Source organism: Pollicipes pollicipes, unplaced genomic scaffold, assembly GCF_011947565.3.
Source record: "Pollicipes pollicipes isolate AB1234 unplaced genomic scaffold, Ppol_2.1 Scaffold_3447;HRSCAF=4054_pilon_pilon_pilon, whole genome shotgun sequence".
Taxonomy (NCBI): domain Eukaryota; kingdom Metazoa; phylum Arthropoda; class Thecostraca; order Pollicipedomorpha; family Pollicipedidae; genus Pollicipes; species Pollicipes pollicipes.
Genome location: NW_023596297.1, coordinates 11,330,091 through 11,345,843, shown reverse-complemented (window position 1 = coordinate 11,345,843; position 15,753 = coordinate 11,330,091). Strand labels below are relative to the sequence as shown.

General features: G+C 50.3%; 2 protein-coding genes across 2 annotated transcripts in view; one reads left to right on the top strand and one right to left on the bottom strand.

Annotated features, from left to right (window-relative positions):
• Positions 1-1,705: 1,705 nt before the first annotated feature.
• COX7B (Cytochrome c oxidase subunit 7B) lies at positions 1,706-4,296 on the bottom strand. The gene is made up of 3 exons (XM_037214641.1): positions 4,177-4,296; positions 2,158-2,327; positions 1,706-1,856 (listed from the first exon to the last, which is right to left on the bottom strand). The coding sequence occupies exons 1-3, from the start codon at positions 4,214-4,216 to the stop codon at positions 1,791-1,793; spliced, it is 276 nt and encodes a 91-aa protein (XP_037070536.1). The 5' UTR covers positions 4,217-4,296; the 3' UTR covers positions 1,706-1,790.
• Positions 4,297-11,073: 6,777 nt separating this feature from the next.
• Positions 11,074-15,753, top strand: part of LOC119091630 (zinc finger protein AEBP2) — a 54,341-nt gene continuing 49,661 nt past the window's right edge. Inside the window, exon 1 of the mRNA XM_037214436.1 lies at positions 11,074-11,321. Coding sequence (XP_037070331.1) covers positions 11,080-11,321 — 242 coding nt within the window. The 5' untranslated portion in view covers positions 11,074-11,079. The remainder of the gene's footprint in view (positions 11,322-15,753) is intronic.

The window sequence follows — 15,753 nt, the reverse complement described above, 5'->3', positions numbered from 1 at the left end:
AAAAGCATACCATTGAAAAGTAATGTGGTGTCCGCAAGCCACTTCAGAACAGAATAGTTGTGTTTGTGTATAACCTTAGCAAAGGAACCACCGGTTGCGATGGTTTCTTTGGTTAGGTTCTACCGTCCATAACAAAGTTTGTTAAAAGCGTGCTTATCTGGATATTTGAACGAGACATACTCGCATTCTACGAAGCGTTTAAATACACATGAAATGTAGAGTAATTCTTCCCCAGAAAATCGCGACCTTCGACTGAGCCTTGCAGTGTGATCAATTACCCACAGGTCAACAGACTGACATGGGGTGGGGTGGTACGGTTCGGGGTAGTCTTTACCCTCGGAACGACCCGACCAGCCGTCCGTTGGTCCCTGGGAGATTCAGGGGGAGCGTTCGCCCACCATCGTTAATAGAGCGCGGCAGACGCGCCAGTAAAGGCTAGTTACACCACCTATGGTATGGTCGCCGGAAGCATGGATGGGTTTCACTGAGGGATGGCTTCCATGAATGGCATCTGGACATGGCTTTTCCGAAATCAGGTGAGCTTAACGGAGCCCTTAGTTAATTCTCCTAAAACAACGCCCACAGACCCCATGTTAATGCGTTCAGAAATTTGGGGCAGGGAGGGGCATCCCTGGGCCACAGAGCTCCACCCGCGGGCGGTGGTCAATCCCTTGTAGTCCCATTCCCGCGCGGTGTTAGCCGATGGCCAGAAGTCTTTGTTCCAATGCGGCAGGTCACACCTGCGTGGAGACAGCAGAAATACAAACGCATTTTCAGCACGAACGACCGTGGAATTCCTTGGAAGCGGACTGAGTCGAGTGCTTAACACCCGCTGCCAGCTCCATTTCAAATGAGGTGCCCACTAAGCAGGCTCAGGATTTCTGCCACGCTGAGCGCCAAATGTCATCGCCTGAGGAACCTGCGGCACGCACCGCTGCGAGGAGTCTGTAGGCGGCCGGCTTCTGTCGCTGCGCGGATAGCTGGGTAGGCTGTGTTGACAGATGGCCAATCGATCCATCGGCTCACTGAAGTGGGGCTGGGGCAGGTCTCCCCCGCGCCAAGGTGTTAAAGTCAAGTTTGATGAAGCTTTTCGCCGTGATGGGTCCCCAACGTTGATTTCGCATCAAAAACGCTATCCGCTACCAGAGGCTCACTGCAGCAGTTTCAGTGGGGTGTCTTGGCGCGTTACAGCTTGCAGATACCCAGGGATTTTTGCAGTACGATGCTCCTCGGATACCAGTGCCTCGTACGAACCTGCGGATCGTTACGCGGAACCCGTCCATTCAAAACCCGACGTGGTACCGTGCCGTGATGAACACCAGCAAGTAGCAACCAAACAAAAGTGCAGGAAATTGTGCTGTTCAAGGACCGAGCCAACCAACGCAGAGTTGTCCGTGAGCCCCACCCCCAGCCCATGCGGTTTGTTAAAGAGGGATACCATTGCCCACGTTTCATCTCTCTAACAGCAGCGACATACCGATTGATTGCATTTCAATGACGCCATTTCTTCTTATTCATGAACGCAGTTCCAACGGGCACCACCTACCCACCCCCCACATTGTTGTAACCACCAGCATCATGTCCTGGTGATGCCGTTGGCCATGGTGTAAGTGCTGCTGGAGAACCGCTCAGCGTTGCCAACACCTGTTCTGCAGCAACATCTCCAAGGTCGTCACGCATCCACCTGTTCCAGCGCAACACCGCCCGTGGTCCGTTACATTATATTGGCTTTACACACTCAGGACACACTCGACTTCACTCTGCAGCGCACGCGACGCAGACCCAGACGCTCACTTGATGTTCATCTTCTTCAGGTCCGGCGTGGTGTTCAGCACCACCAGGCCCGACTGGTACGCCTGCGGACAGAGCAGCGTGTATGTCGAGTCGTGTCGTGTTACGAGCTTTGCCAACACTTGATCAGCCACGCTACGACACCGCTGCAACGTGCGGCGCACGAAACAGCATTGCTATGTTTGTTGCTGTTGCGTCGACGATAAAAGCGGGCTCGATCGACGTGCAGTAAAAAGCCTTCCAATAATGTACTATTTGACAGGTGACAGGGAATGGCAAATATCGACGAGCATCGATTGTCTAGCCAAACCATTGGCACGCAATTGTGAGACAAACCACTAAGCAGAGATGCAAGAGGCGCCTTACCCCGAAAAGTGTGCCAGTAAACGTGATTATGCCGAGCATTAGCATGGTGTTGTAGTTCTTCTGCTTAGCATTATAGTGCTCCTGCCAGGATCCCTTCGGCACAGGCAAGTCGTTCATGGTGATGGGCTTGTAGACTTCACCGCCGCCATACCGACGAACCAGTGGGCGGACTGGGGGTGGGCGAACACATCTATGGTCATACAGCAAATATGCTCTGAACAAAAACCACAGCTGGCAGTGATGGACAGGTTGGAAATTTCACACAACCATGACATTTCAGGTTACACACATGGACATCTGTGTGGTGGCTGAGCTTATTTGTGGCCTTGGGAAGGGGGGGGGGGGATAAAGGCAGAGGGAAGCTTTCTCCCAAACTAGAGAAAACTAAATATCAACAAGCATGTTCTTGATTCATGGTTTTGAAGCATTGTTCTTGGTAAGTTGAAAACAGCTGACCTTCAGTAAACTAGACAGTACTGGTTAAGTAACATCAGGCAGCCATTAAAATATCATATTTCTAATGCACTCTATTGACCATATATGTACATATATACAATACATTACATATACATATTGTGTTGTACCCCATTTTCAGATGAGCTCTTGGCACATAAGGCACACTTAAGTACACATATTAGGTCCAGGTATCAAGGCACAGCTGGGATTTTAGCCCAGGTATAACAATCAACATAGAAGCCCACTGCATTGACCCCAAATAGCTAGCCAGCAGTCATGCTAAATGTTGCAAAAGACCTTACATGGTTTGGACTTGTGAAAAATGTTACAGCATCATTTTATTTTTAGAATAAGCACACAGACACTTGCAACCAGCAAGCTTAGAACAACACAATTGAATGCCTAAAATATTGACATATGTCCCTTATCTTCAGTCATGTTGTAATGGATTATAATATTTTCATTGTGAAAGCATCACCACATTATGAAAGTTTTCAACAAATCATTCTTTATCTTTTTCGGCAAAGCTACCTTGGCTCTCTGTCTTCATACATTATAGAGTTGAAGGGATATCCCCTATTGCCTCCCACCAGGCACCATGAAAGGCTAAAGTTTTGTAAAAATGTCATTGCACAGACAATTTTTGGAAAGATCCAAACCAGATCAGAATAGCATGCCAAAACATCCATACTTGCTATGCAGAATAGCTTAGTCATCGTGGCTCCACAGTATACTGAAATGCTAAGGCTATACAACATCGCATGCCTCTCAGCCTGGCACGAGGGGTGCACCCTGGCACAAAGGGTGGTTATCACCAAAATTAAACCCCTTAACCTCCAGTTTCCGAGACATGTAGCTTAACCACTGCACCAGACTGCAAAAATTACATGCTACACCAGATATGCATAGTATAGTAGCAACATCACACCAACAACATTAGTGAATGTACACTGCTTATCCAAGCACTCCTGAAATTGGTGCAGGGTCACCACCAAGTTCAGCATGCTGAAATTCTGTGCTTACAGATTTATGATTATAATATAGCAAAAATACATTTTACCAGATTAAGGTTGTTTGCAAATCCAGCATACTTTGGCCTGATCTGCATGTGACCCCTGCAGCGAGTGGTTCAGTGTACAGATGCCAGCACTTTAGATAGATTTATGACAACTGGCTGGTACATCACCAGCACCCCCAACAATCAACAAAAAAATTTTTCATCATGGTGACTTCTTCCATAAAAACTAACTCAAACCATTTTTGGTGAATCTGATAGCTCATGATAGATCAAACTGTTGCACCCATGGTAGCTTCACATTTTCTTGAAACATGCCAACAGTTATACAAGACAGCATATTAAAAACCACTCACAACTGATGACCAAAACATGTTAATTTATTAGCAGTCCTAGACAAAGATAAGCAGCTGATGCGCCTAAATGCAAATTATTAAGACCATGAGTAACGCTATCGCCCACTTGAGTGTAGAATCACGAAAGCATCGCGCAGGCTGGCTAATACGAATAGGTGAATCTAGAGATCTACATAAGAGATATAACCGTACCTGGGAGACGAGAGATGACCCTGAATGCTGGCGAAAACATGATTTAAAACGTTGTATCTTTTGGTGCCACCAGCCCGCTGCTCAACCCGGGTGCAGAGGCCAAGAAGATGAAGGTGACTGAAAAGGAGACCAACGAAGGGGCTGAAAAATATTTGCTAAACACCTGACTAGTATCCCTGCGTATTTGTAACCAAATAAAAGTGAATATTGTGGGACAGTTAAGTTTATTTATTATCTATTTAGAAGAAAAATATGTTTTTGATTAGACCGTAGATTTAAAACTTTTTATGTTGCAAATTATTTGATAACTTGCATATCTTGGTAGTAAATTTGAAATTTCAGATAGCCCAGTAGCTGACGATTAGGATCGCAGGAAAAAGAAGAAGAAGAAGAAGAATGAAATATTGCATTGATTTCAACACGCGAGTCTGGTGAAGGTTTATTACAAAATGTAGCGCGCTTAGGGCGAATGTTTGGTGATTGTGTAATGTTACATGATTTGTGCCAAAGTATTGCTGCTGAGCCTGGAGTGCCGTAATGGTTGGAGGTCCTGGATATGTTGAACATCTGATGACACCAGGTGATGAAACACATTTCATTTCAAGGTACTGACATTGAACGACAAAAAGTTGTAACGTCTCCCTCATCTGCCCAGGAATTACCGGACCGGAAGCACAGGTGAATGCACGGAAATGCAAACGGCTTTGACATAAGCGCAGTAATATCAAATTTTGTTCGTTATGACGTACGCAGCAAGGTCATACGACCGTGCGGAAGAATGGTCAGAGGGGTCGACTGGCCGACGTGTTTAGAGGGGTACTCATTGGCCGTACCCACAGCCAACGATAGATGAGTGGCATACGCCCGTGGGTATAATCAGCCTTTCGCCCCCCCCCCCTTTGGGCACAGACACAGGGACACGTGTGCCCCCTCCCCCCCGTCATAGGTCCCGAGGGGTTGACTCTCAGAGGCCCGACTGGAATGTCGAATGGCCAGATGGGGATGGTATAAAGCGGCTCCGGCACACAGGGCAGGACACCGCAATGTCAGAAGTTCTCTCGCGCCGATCGGCGGTCCCGGGTCGATGAGGGCCTCTGTCGGTCCGACACTACCAATGCCGGGTAATTGGCACCGTGTTGCTTAGGTCCTGTGGTCAAAATCTCCAACAGAGGCGAGATCGAGGCCTTGATTGTCACATAGCTTGGCACACGTACCAAGAACGTTTGACGTCATATTCATGGTTAAAGGGAGGTTGCAGTTATCTTATCTGCACACATGCAGCCGCCTAGTGCGATTTGCAAGGCAAGTTTTGCTTGCAGGATGTCGCTTCACAAATGGTTTAACCGTTTTAGGGAAACGGAGCAGATTTAAAATGCCTTTTCGTTGGCTTCAGGTGGGTGCGGAAACGGAGAAACAGAGATGAATGAATAGGGTCTGATTTTCGTATTTGTGACTTAACTCTAGCGGCATGGATATGCTACCGAGCAGACGTCGACATCTGCCATTGATACGTGCGCTGTTATTCAAAGCAGGAGTCAATTCCGCTGGAGCGAAACCAAGTATAAGTCTGGTCACAGTACCTGCATGCAAGGTACCGTGGCCAGACTTATCTGCACTGTGACCAGAATTGTCTGTGGTCAGCGTTCTGTTCGGGACCGTTCACCGTTACCCCCTGTGTGCCCGCCGTCCTGGGCGGAGGCGCTTGGCGGGGATGTAGGACAACTGGCTCCCATGCTCCTGCGTGGTCATCCATTCTGGCCGAGGTACGACCGCCCTTGTCCGGTATGTTAATGCTCACGCGATGTTCCGGCTATGAATGATACTTGGCTATCAGCCATGCATGCGTCATCGCCCGAATGCTCTCCTTGGAATTATGGGGTTTTGAACCAGGGCCAGTTTAGGACGCCAGTTTAGCACTCTACCAACTGAGGTAACGGGGAAGGATCCCAGAGGGGGAGGGGGGGGGGGCTTGGTATGGGCTCCATGTGCGTTGACTGGAAAGAACTATCTTAGAATATTCATGGCCGCGCCCCGCATGTCGAAGAACTTTCGTCGCCCCTGGGGTCACATCGCCTCAGTCCCGCCAGGTGACTCCACCCAGGATGGCGGGCACATAGGGGGGGGGGGGGGCGATGAGCGATCCCGAACCGGACGCTGGCTACAGCCCTTCCACTGTATGCAGGTTCTGCTGCCAGACTTATGCTTGGTTCCGCTCTAGCGGCATCGATTCCTGCTTTGAATGACAACGTACGCATCGGTCGTAACTGACCAGGTCAATTTGGTAGCATATTCATACTGCTAGAGCTGGGTTAAAAATAAAAAAACAGCCTCTTATTACTGAGCTCGGTTTCTCCCTTTCCGCGCCCACCTCAAGCTTGCCAAAAGTGCCATTTTAAAACTTCCGTTTTCCACAATGGGTGTGATGTTCGTGCAGCGACATCTTGCAAGCGATGCTTGCCCTGCAAACCGCACCCGACAGCTGCATATGTGCATATTTAACTACAACGCCCTTGTAGCTATGTACATGATCCAAAACGTGGTCTGTTTTTGGTGCGCGTCTTAAGTTCTGCTGCGCCGTGACCTAGCTAATGCTAGCGTATGTTGTAGCCGATAAGTATTGGTTGCAGGTGAGGCCGCTAGACGAATGAGTCTTACTCGAACCTTGAACTTTGAGAAAACTTGAACTTACTTCTTAAATACTTACTTGAGCTGTCTGATTGCTGGCATTCGCATGCAAACTGTGTACTCATGTGTTCCCGTAGGTAAAGTTTCCAGATTTTCAACAAACGAAGGCTGGAGAACTCGGGTCAGACCGGGACCATACCTCGATAACGCTGCGGCATTGCGAAACTAGCGAATGCCAGGGGAGGAGAAGACAGACAACCGTCTTGGCAAAGGTGTGAATGAATGTGTGCACACCGACCACAGATCCGTCCGGCTTGGATCGGTTTCAAGAACTGATGTCAGGATGGGACGATTAAAGGACTGATGTCAGATCCGCAGACATCAAGCCAGATGTGTGGTTTAGGCGGCTGTACCGACAGCAAAGCGCCAGCGGATCTCAATACTGTCTGGCCCATAACGCGCCAGTCATCTACCGGAGAGCGGCCAACGTCACCCGTTTCGAAACTGATCTGGAATGCAAGACGTTATGCCCTAAGCTGAGATAGATTGAGCCATGTTCACTGCACAGGCGTTTAGACCAGTTCTTCCCAGTTATTTTGTGCTCTGCCCTTAACTGAGATAGATTGAGATATGTTAACTGCACAGGCGTTTAGACTAGTTCTTTGTGACTAATATCCCATATTTCAAGGTACTTTTGTACAAACTTCTAAAACTGTTAACCGCTGCAAACCCTTGACTTTGACGGTTAAAATGTCATGGCGGACCACACAAAGCCAGGCAGGTTTCAAACGGTGCAATTCGTGATTTTGCGAGCAAAGGCCGCCAGCAAACCTCTGCATGTTATTTCATCACCCGAGGCAGGCTTCAAGCGCATCGATCAGACCCAGTGGTATCGATGTCCTGCTCCATTAGCTTAGTTTACGGCATCATCTATAACAGCTGACGCCTCTCGAGTCTGTTATCGTCTCGCTCATCCATCTCCACACAAGGTAGCTTATTGATGTTTATACTTACTGTTTATGATTATTTTCCATTCAAGGTTTGACACATCTAGCCAGTGTTAGCTCGCTAGCTAGCCAGAGTGGGCGGCCGGCCGGCCGGCACCTTCGGCTAGCCAGCGGCCGATTCTGTAAGGACCCACGCTTTCATATCTAAGTCACACCAGCTCGTTAGACTGAAAACAACGGAGTCTGCCCGGCACGTCCCATTTGTCAGTGTTTTAAGAATTGAAAGTTCAGTGAGATCGGCTGGTCTGCGGCTCTAGAGCTTGGCGGTCCAAACGCCACCATTAAGAGGTGCTTAGCTTCGTGCTTTTCCAGAACTAGTTTTCGTTTGGGTGTTGAGTGAAACAGGTCCCCCCACCATCATTTTCAAGGAATCGAAAATAAGTTAGACTGAGCCTAAGATGTCATGAACAAAGTCGTCTTTCCGAGATCCTCGTGATTTTCTCAAGGTACCGTAGACCTTCTGAAGTATTTCCAAAGATTGCCACGCACTGTTGAGTAGGCAGATGTTTCTTATATTCGAGACTTAGGCATGTATTACAGCACGGCCAAAAGTGAACACACGTTCTAGAATCCGGCACCAGTTACAATTGGGATAGTGATCTCAGGGTCAACGTGCTGGTTGCATATATAGAATCGCTCGACTGTTCATGCATGTTCAAGGCAAGTTGGAATGCGTGAATCAACTGTCAAGAAATGAGAGCCACGGTGTGAAGTGCCAGGTGCAGCTGTGGAGTATTGATGAAGTCATTGAAGCACATAAGAAAATGCTATTATTTTAACGTGTATAGGAGCCTCCACTCGTAGAGATTCCTTTTGATCTGATTTGATTCCTACAAACGTTCGATTCCGAACGCTCAACGGAATGGTTTAATGCATTTCAAATCCACGGTTCGAATCCCTTGGCATACAATTTTTAAGAATCCTCTCTCCCACCTCCATGACCAGTCAGCCGGCTTGGCCAGCCTCCTGAGGCTCGCCGGTCTTTCGGCGGCTGGTCGGACGCCAACCGTGGCCAATCTCACCTGGCGTGTAGTGCTGTGATGTGGTACCGCACTGCTCTATCTATACGATGTGGTCGCTGGCACATAGCAAACGTTCGAAATGCCCCAAATCGCATGTGAATATGTGCAGAGGCTGATGTTTCCGTTCGCCTCGGGTGTTCTGAACTCGTGCAGATATTTGTCCGTGTCCGTGCCAATGCAGGTATTTTAGTTGGATCGCACGAGACACGGCCCTCCGCTCATTCCAAAGGCGTATGTCTCTGCCCGTTTTAACCGGGACAAAGGTGCCCGAGAAAATGATCCGGCCGCGCCTGAGCATGCGGGGAGTTTTCGTGGAAATCGGAATTCGTCGCTGAATAAATCGCTTACTTTTCGGACACGCAAAGGCGCGAGTCAGGGCGAGCGCGGCGGGCGCCCAGCCCGGGATTTCAAGGCATCAAGATGGGGAAGTTCCGTCGGATTTCAGGCTAGCGTAGCGGTCTTACCGCTTCTAAGAGCGCCCCACGCGGTTGCAGCGACTTCGGACGAGTCCGCAATGAACTTACTCCCGGACGGAATTTGTTGAGTACCATCCGTGGAAACCTTTCCAACGTCGACTACGAGCTTCTTAAAGATCCCGTGCATCTGTTTAGGGAGCTTGGAGAACCGCTGGCCGGGGAAATAATAGTTTGAGCGCACGGAAATCTCGTTACAAATTGTCGCGTAGCGTGTTTGAGGACCCACTGCGACACGACGAGTTCCGTGCGTGACGACTGGAGGGATCAGTGGCTGCACCGAGAGCTGCCACCTGACGTCACTGCTGACGTCAGCACACGGCTGGCGGCTCCGGTGATCACCGGATGTTCGATGTGTAGTTCTGTCAAAACGCGGCACGTCCAACTGATTCTGGGACCCACAGCTAACTTGCAGGACGTACGTGGCTCTTCCTTTCACCAACTGCTCCCTGAAAATGTCATGTTTCGGCCATTTAATCGTGCATCAAATTTAAAATATTTGCACCGGTCTGCCATAGTGTATGTAAACTTATTCACATGCAGTCACGTAAAATCACTGAAGTCCGGTGCTCGTGGAAGCATGTTGTCAGCGTGGCCTCCCTTTAGTTCAGCACACGTGGTGACACGCTTATTGGCCGCTGGGGCCAGGCGGGCACATGTGCCCGGCGATATCCCGCTTCTGGCTTTCTACTGATAGTTCGCTGGAGTTGGCCTCGTGTCTGTGGGCTCTGCGCTTGCACAACACGCTTGAAATACCGCCAAAACATAGCTTTCGGGGGATAACATCCAGCGAATGTTCCCGCGAGTTCGAGGTCAAATTGGACGAGTGTGGTGTCTGTTCCTACTAAGTTGTAGAACTTCAAAGACTTCGGTTTACGTTTTACTCAAAAATTCATGAATTAAGGTTAAATGTGAATATACATTACATAAATGATCTGCTGAATTTATCAGCCATCTTTATCTTAAATGTGACTGTCGGAAACCCTGCACTTCTTGCAGTCATGAGTGGGACAGTACCTGTCAGCGTACCTGCAGAACACTCCTCGCTTCACGACTGCTTACCTTCATGCCAAACAAGGTATGTGAGATGCCTCATAGCATGATTAACGTCATCTGGGCGTGGGAGGGGGAACTGGGCATCACGGTGGCAGGAGAGGACGCGTTCCGTTAGACTTTCCGGAATTTGAAATTACGTCTGCATTGTTGCATGGAAGGGGACACCTTCAAGATCCTGGATTTATGCTTCCCTCCCCCTCCCCCCGTCCCACCCCACCTACAAACACACGTACATACGTGATCCGGGCTGGAGATAAGGCCAATGGTTGCCTGCGTACGCTGCGTTCTCTCGCTCTTGTATCAGATTCCAAAGCGTGCAGCCCTCCAAGTGACATATCTGTGTTCGAAACTGACCAAATGCTGTCGGTTGATGTTTTGCAGCCAGATTGGCATGTCATACCAGGTTTTTGTATCACGCCGACCTGGAGAACGTCCGATCCTTTTCAAAAACTTTGTCACGTGATCTCTCATGGAGCCGACCGACGACGTGTGCCGCGTCACATCCGTCGCTGCCGGTTAGGGTGTGTGCCGCGGCACTGCTGATCCGAGCATTGACATTGACCTTGCAAGGTACCGGTTCCCAGGCGCGGCGGCTCGTCTTGCCGGCCCGGCCACGGCCCGACCCCCCGCCCAGTGACGTCACGCGCAGCTGGGCGCCGCCAGCGCCGCGGCGCGGGCGCAGCCCGCAACAGGCGCGCCAGACGCGAAGTCGAGGCCAAAATGTCGGGAGCGGACGGCGCGAAATGCGGCGGCCGGCTCTGGCCGCTGGGCGCTCCCGGCGCGGCGGTGCTGTGGTCGGCCGTGCAGCCGGAGGACCCCTCTTCCGCGTGTGACTCGAGTATGGACGGCGTCGGGCTGTGCGCGTCTCCCCGCGACGGCGACGCGGCCGCGGCCGACCCGGGCCGGCCGAAGCAGGCACGCAGGCGCGCCGAGAGGACCGACAGCGCCGAGAGTTCAGACAGGTCAGTGGCGTGCGGCCCCGGCCGCCGGCGGTGCGCTCCTAGCCGCCCGCGCCGTCACACGCCGCCCCGCCGGATGTCCGGCCGCTCTCACGCCGACAGACGCCCGTCTAATTACGCGTGGGTCGCCTCTGAGGCTGGCCGCTGATTGGGAGTGGCTTGTTTTCGGTGTTTGGCGCGTCCCAGTCGGGCGGTGAGCGCCACTGCCCGGTGGGGCGGGAGCGCCATCAGCGTGCGGCCCTCGCGCGGCCCTTAAGATCGGGGACGATCGCCGTGTCTTGTATTGAAGTGAAGGTGGTCAGCTCCCAGCCGCACGTTCATGTACGCGCTGCCCCCAAATGCCGTTCCCGAGCTGGAACCAGCCGCGTGGGATAGTTGACCTGGGCTCTTCAGCGGACGCGACTTCAGCACTGGCGTGGCTGTTTTGTTCGGAGAATGCATTGTCACCCGTGGGCGGAGAATGTTGAAGCATATTGGTGTGGTAAAGCTGCAAGAACGTGGCAATGCAATGGGAAGCTGTTACAATCACGTTAATTGCGGTGGTAATTAGTGTGGAATTGCGGTGATAATTACCGTGTTTGCCATCCGGCACCCCCATGCACCGTGTCATTCTCTCTTTCAACTTGATATTTGTCATTTTTTAATGGCTGATAGTTGTGTGTACGTAGGTCGCTTACCATGTCATATCACGAGTCACTACACAAAGACACCAGCCATTGGCTGCGACACCAAGGCCACGGTGCGCTGTGTCTCGTGGCCTGTTTGTTCTGTGAAAGCGTGTGGCAGTGCATTCAAATTTTCTCTCGAGACCTGTAGCCACAATCCATGTCCTTTGTGCGCGCAAATGCAGGATGTGTGTGTGTCTTTTTGTAGCATCATCAATCGCTGTGACGTATGTTGTAAGCAGGGCCTGTCGGGAGTCCGGCATCACTTTTTCCGTGTTGCGCCGGTTTTTGCACCCAACGTTAAAAGTCTTACCAGATCCAACAACCCGTTTCTTCCAAGGTTTGCCAACAGCCCAATTACAAGCACAGGTGAATGTGTTTTGATGCGTATTGGGGAGGCATGCTCGAACATAGCTCAGTGTTGCGATATCATTTGCTCTGGTATCTTAACTATTATTGAATGACTGCGGCTTAGATTTATTGTTTGCATAGTTCTTGCGGCTAGAAGTATCGTCTGCGTCCTCGTGGATGACATTAGATACATTATTATGTACATTACAATGTATCTGACAACGTAGCGCATGGGTGCGCCCGTATGTCTACACCACAGTATTTACGCATTGTGTGCGCTCTAACTGCAATCATTTGGTCGGGGAACGTCATGGTAAACCAAGCTCCGTCGCGGTGTAATCCGTGTGCAATCGCATGGATTCTAAATCGGCGTTGCCGTTTTGGAAAATTTTGTAAACCGCATACAGTTGTCGTATATGCTTACTTGTGTTAGATTATGCACAGGAACTTCGAAAGTAACGCGTATTACATGAAATGTTCGCTCTCTTCACATGTTGATAATTTTCACCTAAATTCTGACACGAAAGTGCTTGCTAGTACTAATGGTGCGAGCAACGACTTATTTCCGTTTTGCGGCGAATTTTGAACATTGCTGTGAATTGTGTCGTGAAAACTGACGGTTTATTGTATATTCGGTCAGTTTTTGTGAACAGAAGGACCGTCAACATCGGATGAATACTTTGTTAGCGCTATTGTACGTGTTTGTCACCAACGCGAAACTCGGGCCAATTAAGCAAATGCGAAAGGCACTGAGGCATCGTGATGGCGATCGCGATCACTTGTTTCAAGGCGCAGGCTCTACAGCCACCGTCGCTTTGAAGAACAGAAGTCATATTTTGTTGATTAAATTGATTGATTGATTAACTGAAATGTGTGCCTCCTTATCCCTTACTGCAACTAAGGCGCCCTGAAATGTCCGGATACCAGTTTGGTGTGCATCACACAAATGGACGGTGGAGGTAGTGACTTTGATTCACAAAGGTTAAACTAACGTGCGACAGAACCCCAGCCAGCAGCAACGTAAAACAACCCAAATGGTCGTTGGCATGTAAAGACTATGGGCAGCACGAGAGCAAAACACGAGGAGAAAGCACGTTTTCGTGAAAAAAGACGTGCTGGAATTTGATCCGCCAGTCCCGTGGCCCATTTAACTCGTGGACTAGAGATAGCTTTCCACGGAATATTCAATCATTAGTTGCATTGGTGCAGGTGGGCTTGTGCTGGTCTAGGCCTAGAAATGATTTTTCAAGAAAATGCTTCGAAGAAATGAAATAAATAAGGAATAAAATAAGGTAAAAGGCATTGTGTTTTCTTGCACAGTCCGCATGGTTTCTGAGAAATCAGAAATTCGTACCGCACTACAATTGCTATAGTTAAGAAACGGTCACAACTCCCACAAATAGACGATGTGGACCAAAAGGTCACCAATTTAGCTCCTCACTTCATAACTATGGCCGAAACAGTGAGCGGCTGTGTCATGAATCATGCATGTAACGAACAATGGAGAATAGTTGTTTCAAAGCACTTCAGTGTTGGATGTCATGGAAATAAAAGTTGTAAAAGGGAATTAAGATGACCTGACAATAACCCCACTCTGCCACTTACTACGTACAACTTACTTCTTACCACCCTTTTGCTACTTACCATGCGTTGCATAGCACAAGCATTGTACCATTTTGGAAATAAATGTTGTCACACTTTTCATTTGACAAATCTCCCCTAAAATGGTTCCTATGCCCCTTTTCTTCATCCAGGCCTCGAGGAAAACCCCTTCATACAGTGTTACAGATAAGAGCCATGTTGGACGACAAGCATTTACTCTTAATTAATATAATCGTCCCGCCTCTCCATGGTGTTAGATGATATTCGGCTCGCTTCTCACAAGAAAGTTTTAATATGATGTGCTCACGAGTTGATGCATCAAATTGCAAAACCGGCCGAACTCCATTTTGTGCAATTTTGTCAAATAGGGTCCCCACTTCTTTCTGGCGCTATGTTCAACGGAGATAATGCCTCAGTTTGTTCAGACGGTAGTTGAAAACACCCGCGGGGAAAACGTGGCGAATGTCATCTAGTACCCTGACGTAGTGAGGCAATTATATATATATATATATATATATATATATATATATATATATATATATGTATATATATATATATATGCATATATATGTTTACATATGTATAGTATGCGCTTGGTTCGTTTGAAGGCATTATTGCATGGTAAATGCACGGATCACGCAATTCGCAAGGTGCCCTGCTATGCACGGCAAGAGACAGACACGTTGCCCTGACGCGCCTTTGTTCGTTGGCCAGGCATTCACTAAAACAACATACGCTTTGGAGCACGACACCGGTGGCTTTGAATGTCAAGGTAAAACCGCCGTCCGAAATGCTGCAATCACTGGTTGTGCTCTCAGAAGCCAAGTTCGAGCGGTGGGACATCAGGTACTTCAGCATTGACCACGGATGGTCACTGATCTCGCGTGGTCACTCCGCGCCCAACATGTCGGAACGTTGCCGCCCCGTCCCGTGCCGGTGCGGCCGGGCATCGCATCAGGTGCAGATGGGGCCCGTTGATCCCGCTCAGCGGGCGCGGGTGTGTCGTGCAGCCTTGGCGCCGTGTCTCTGCTGTCAGGCGGAACTGGGCCCGGCCGGGCGCCGCGGCGGACGGACGGTCATCGGGCTGGCCGGCGGGCCGGCGCCGCACGCGCGGGCCCACCTGAGGCCGGCGCGGGCCGGGCGCGGCGCGCGGAAGCGTCTTCCTCCCTGTAGGCAGCGTTGCCTCCACGTCGACCCGCTCGGGGGTGCTGGCAACGGACAGGTTATGAAACACGCTTGGTGGCTATACTAAATATCACGATATAACTTAATCTGAGTGGCGGGAGAGGATGTAAATCTCGGGCGCTCAGCTGTGTGGTCCCTTTTGATCGTGAGCGCTTGGAACAGCGCCGCCTCGCCTCGCCAGGAGGGCGGCTCATGTGACGTCAAATCCAAGCGCACGACGCAGGGAACAGTCGTCATTTCCATTGACGGACGGCCGGCAGCCGGTCGGCTGGTAACTGCGTCGGTTTCCCCGTGACCACAGAGCTCAGGGATGACGTACGGCCATTGAGTCACGGCCCTGACGTAAGGCGACTTCTGTTCGCCGTGGGCACGTCCGAGTTGTGAGTGTGGCGCAGCTGGCGGCCTAGCCCAGATCGAGCTGCCGATAAGGCGCTCTCCGCCGCGGCTCCGACAGAGGCTAACAGAGACGGAGGGGCCGCCAGAGCCGCCGGCTGGCGCCGACCGGGCCCGCCAAATGAGCCGATGCTATGCCGCCAACCGGCTGCGGCACTGCCGGACAGCTCTTCCGGCCTTGAGGCCGGCGGGTCGTGCTCTTTTTCACAGATCGGTTTGACAGCGTGTCGTTTGCAGGC

Bases quoted from the DNA above. Each gene is read 5' to 3' on its own strand.
- COX7B (XM_037214641.1), bottom strand. From the start codon at position 4,216: ATGTTTTCGCCAGCATTCAGGGTCATCTCTCGTCTCCCAG. The intron at 2,328-4,176 runs GTACGGTTATAT...GCCCACCCCCAG, and splicing joins GGTCATCTCTCGTCTCCCAG to TCCGCCCACTGGTTCGTCGG. The intron at 1,857-2,157 runs GTAAGGCGCCTC...CTCTGTCCGCAG, and splicing joins TTACTGGCACACTTTTCGGG to GCGTACCAGTCGGGCCTGGT.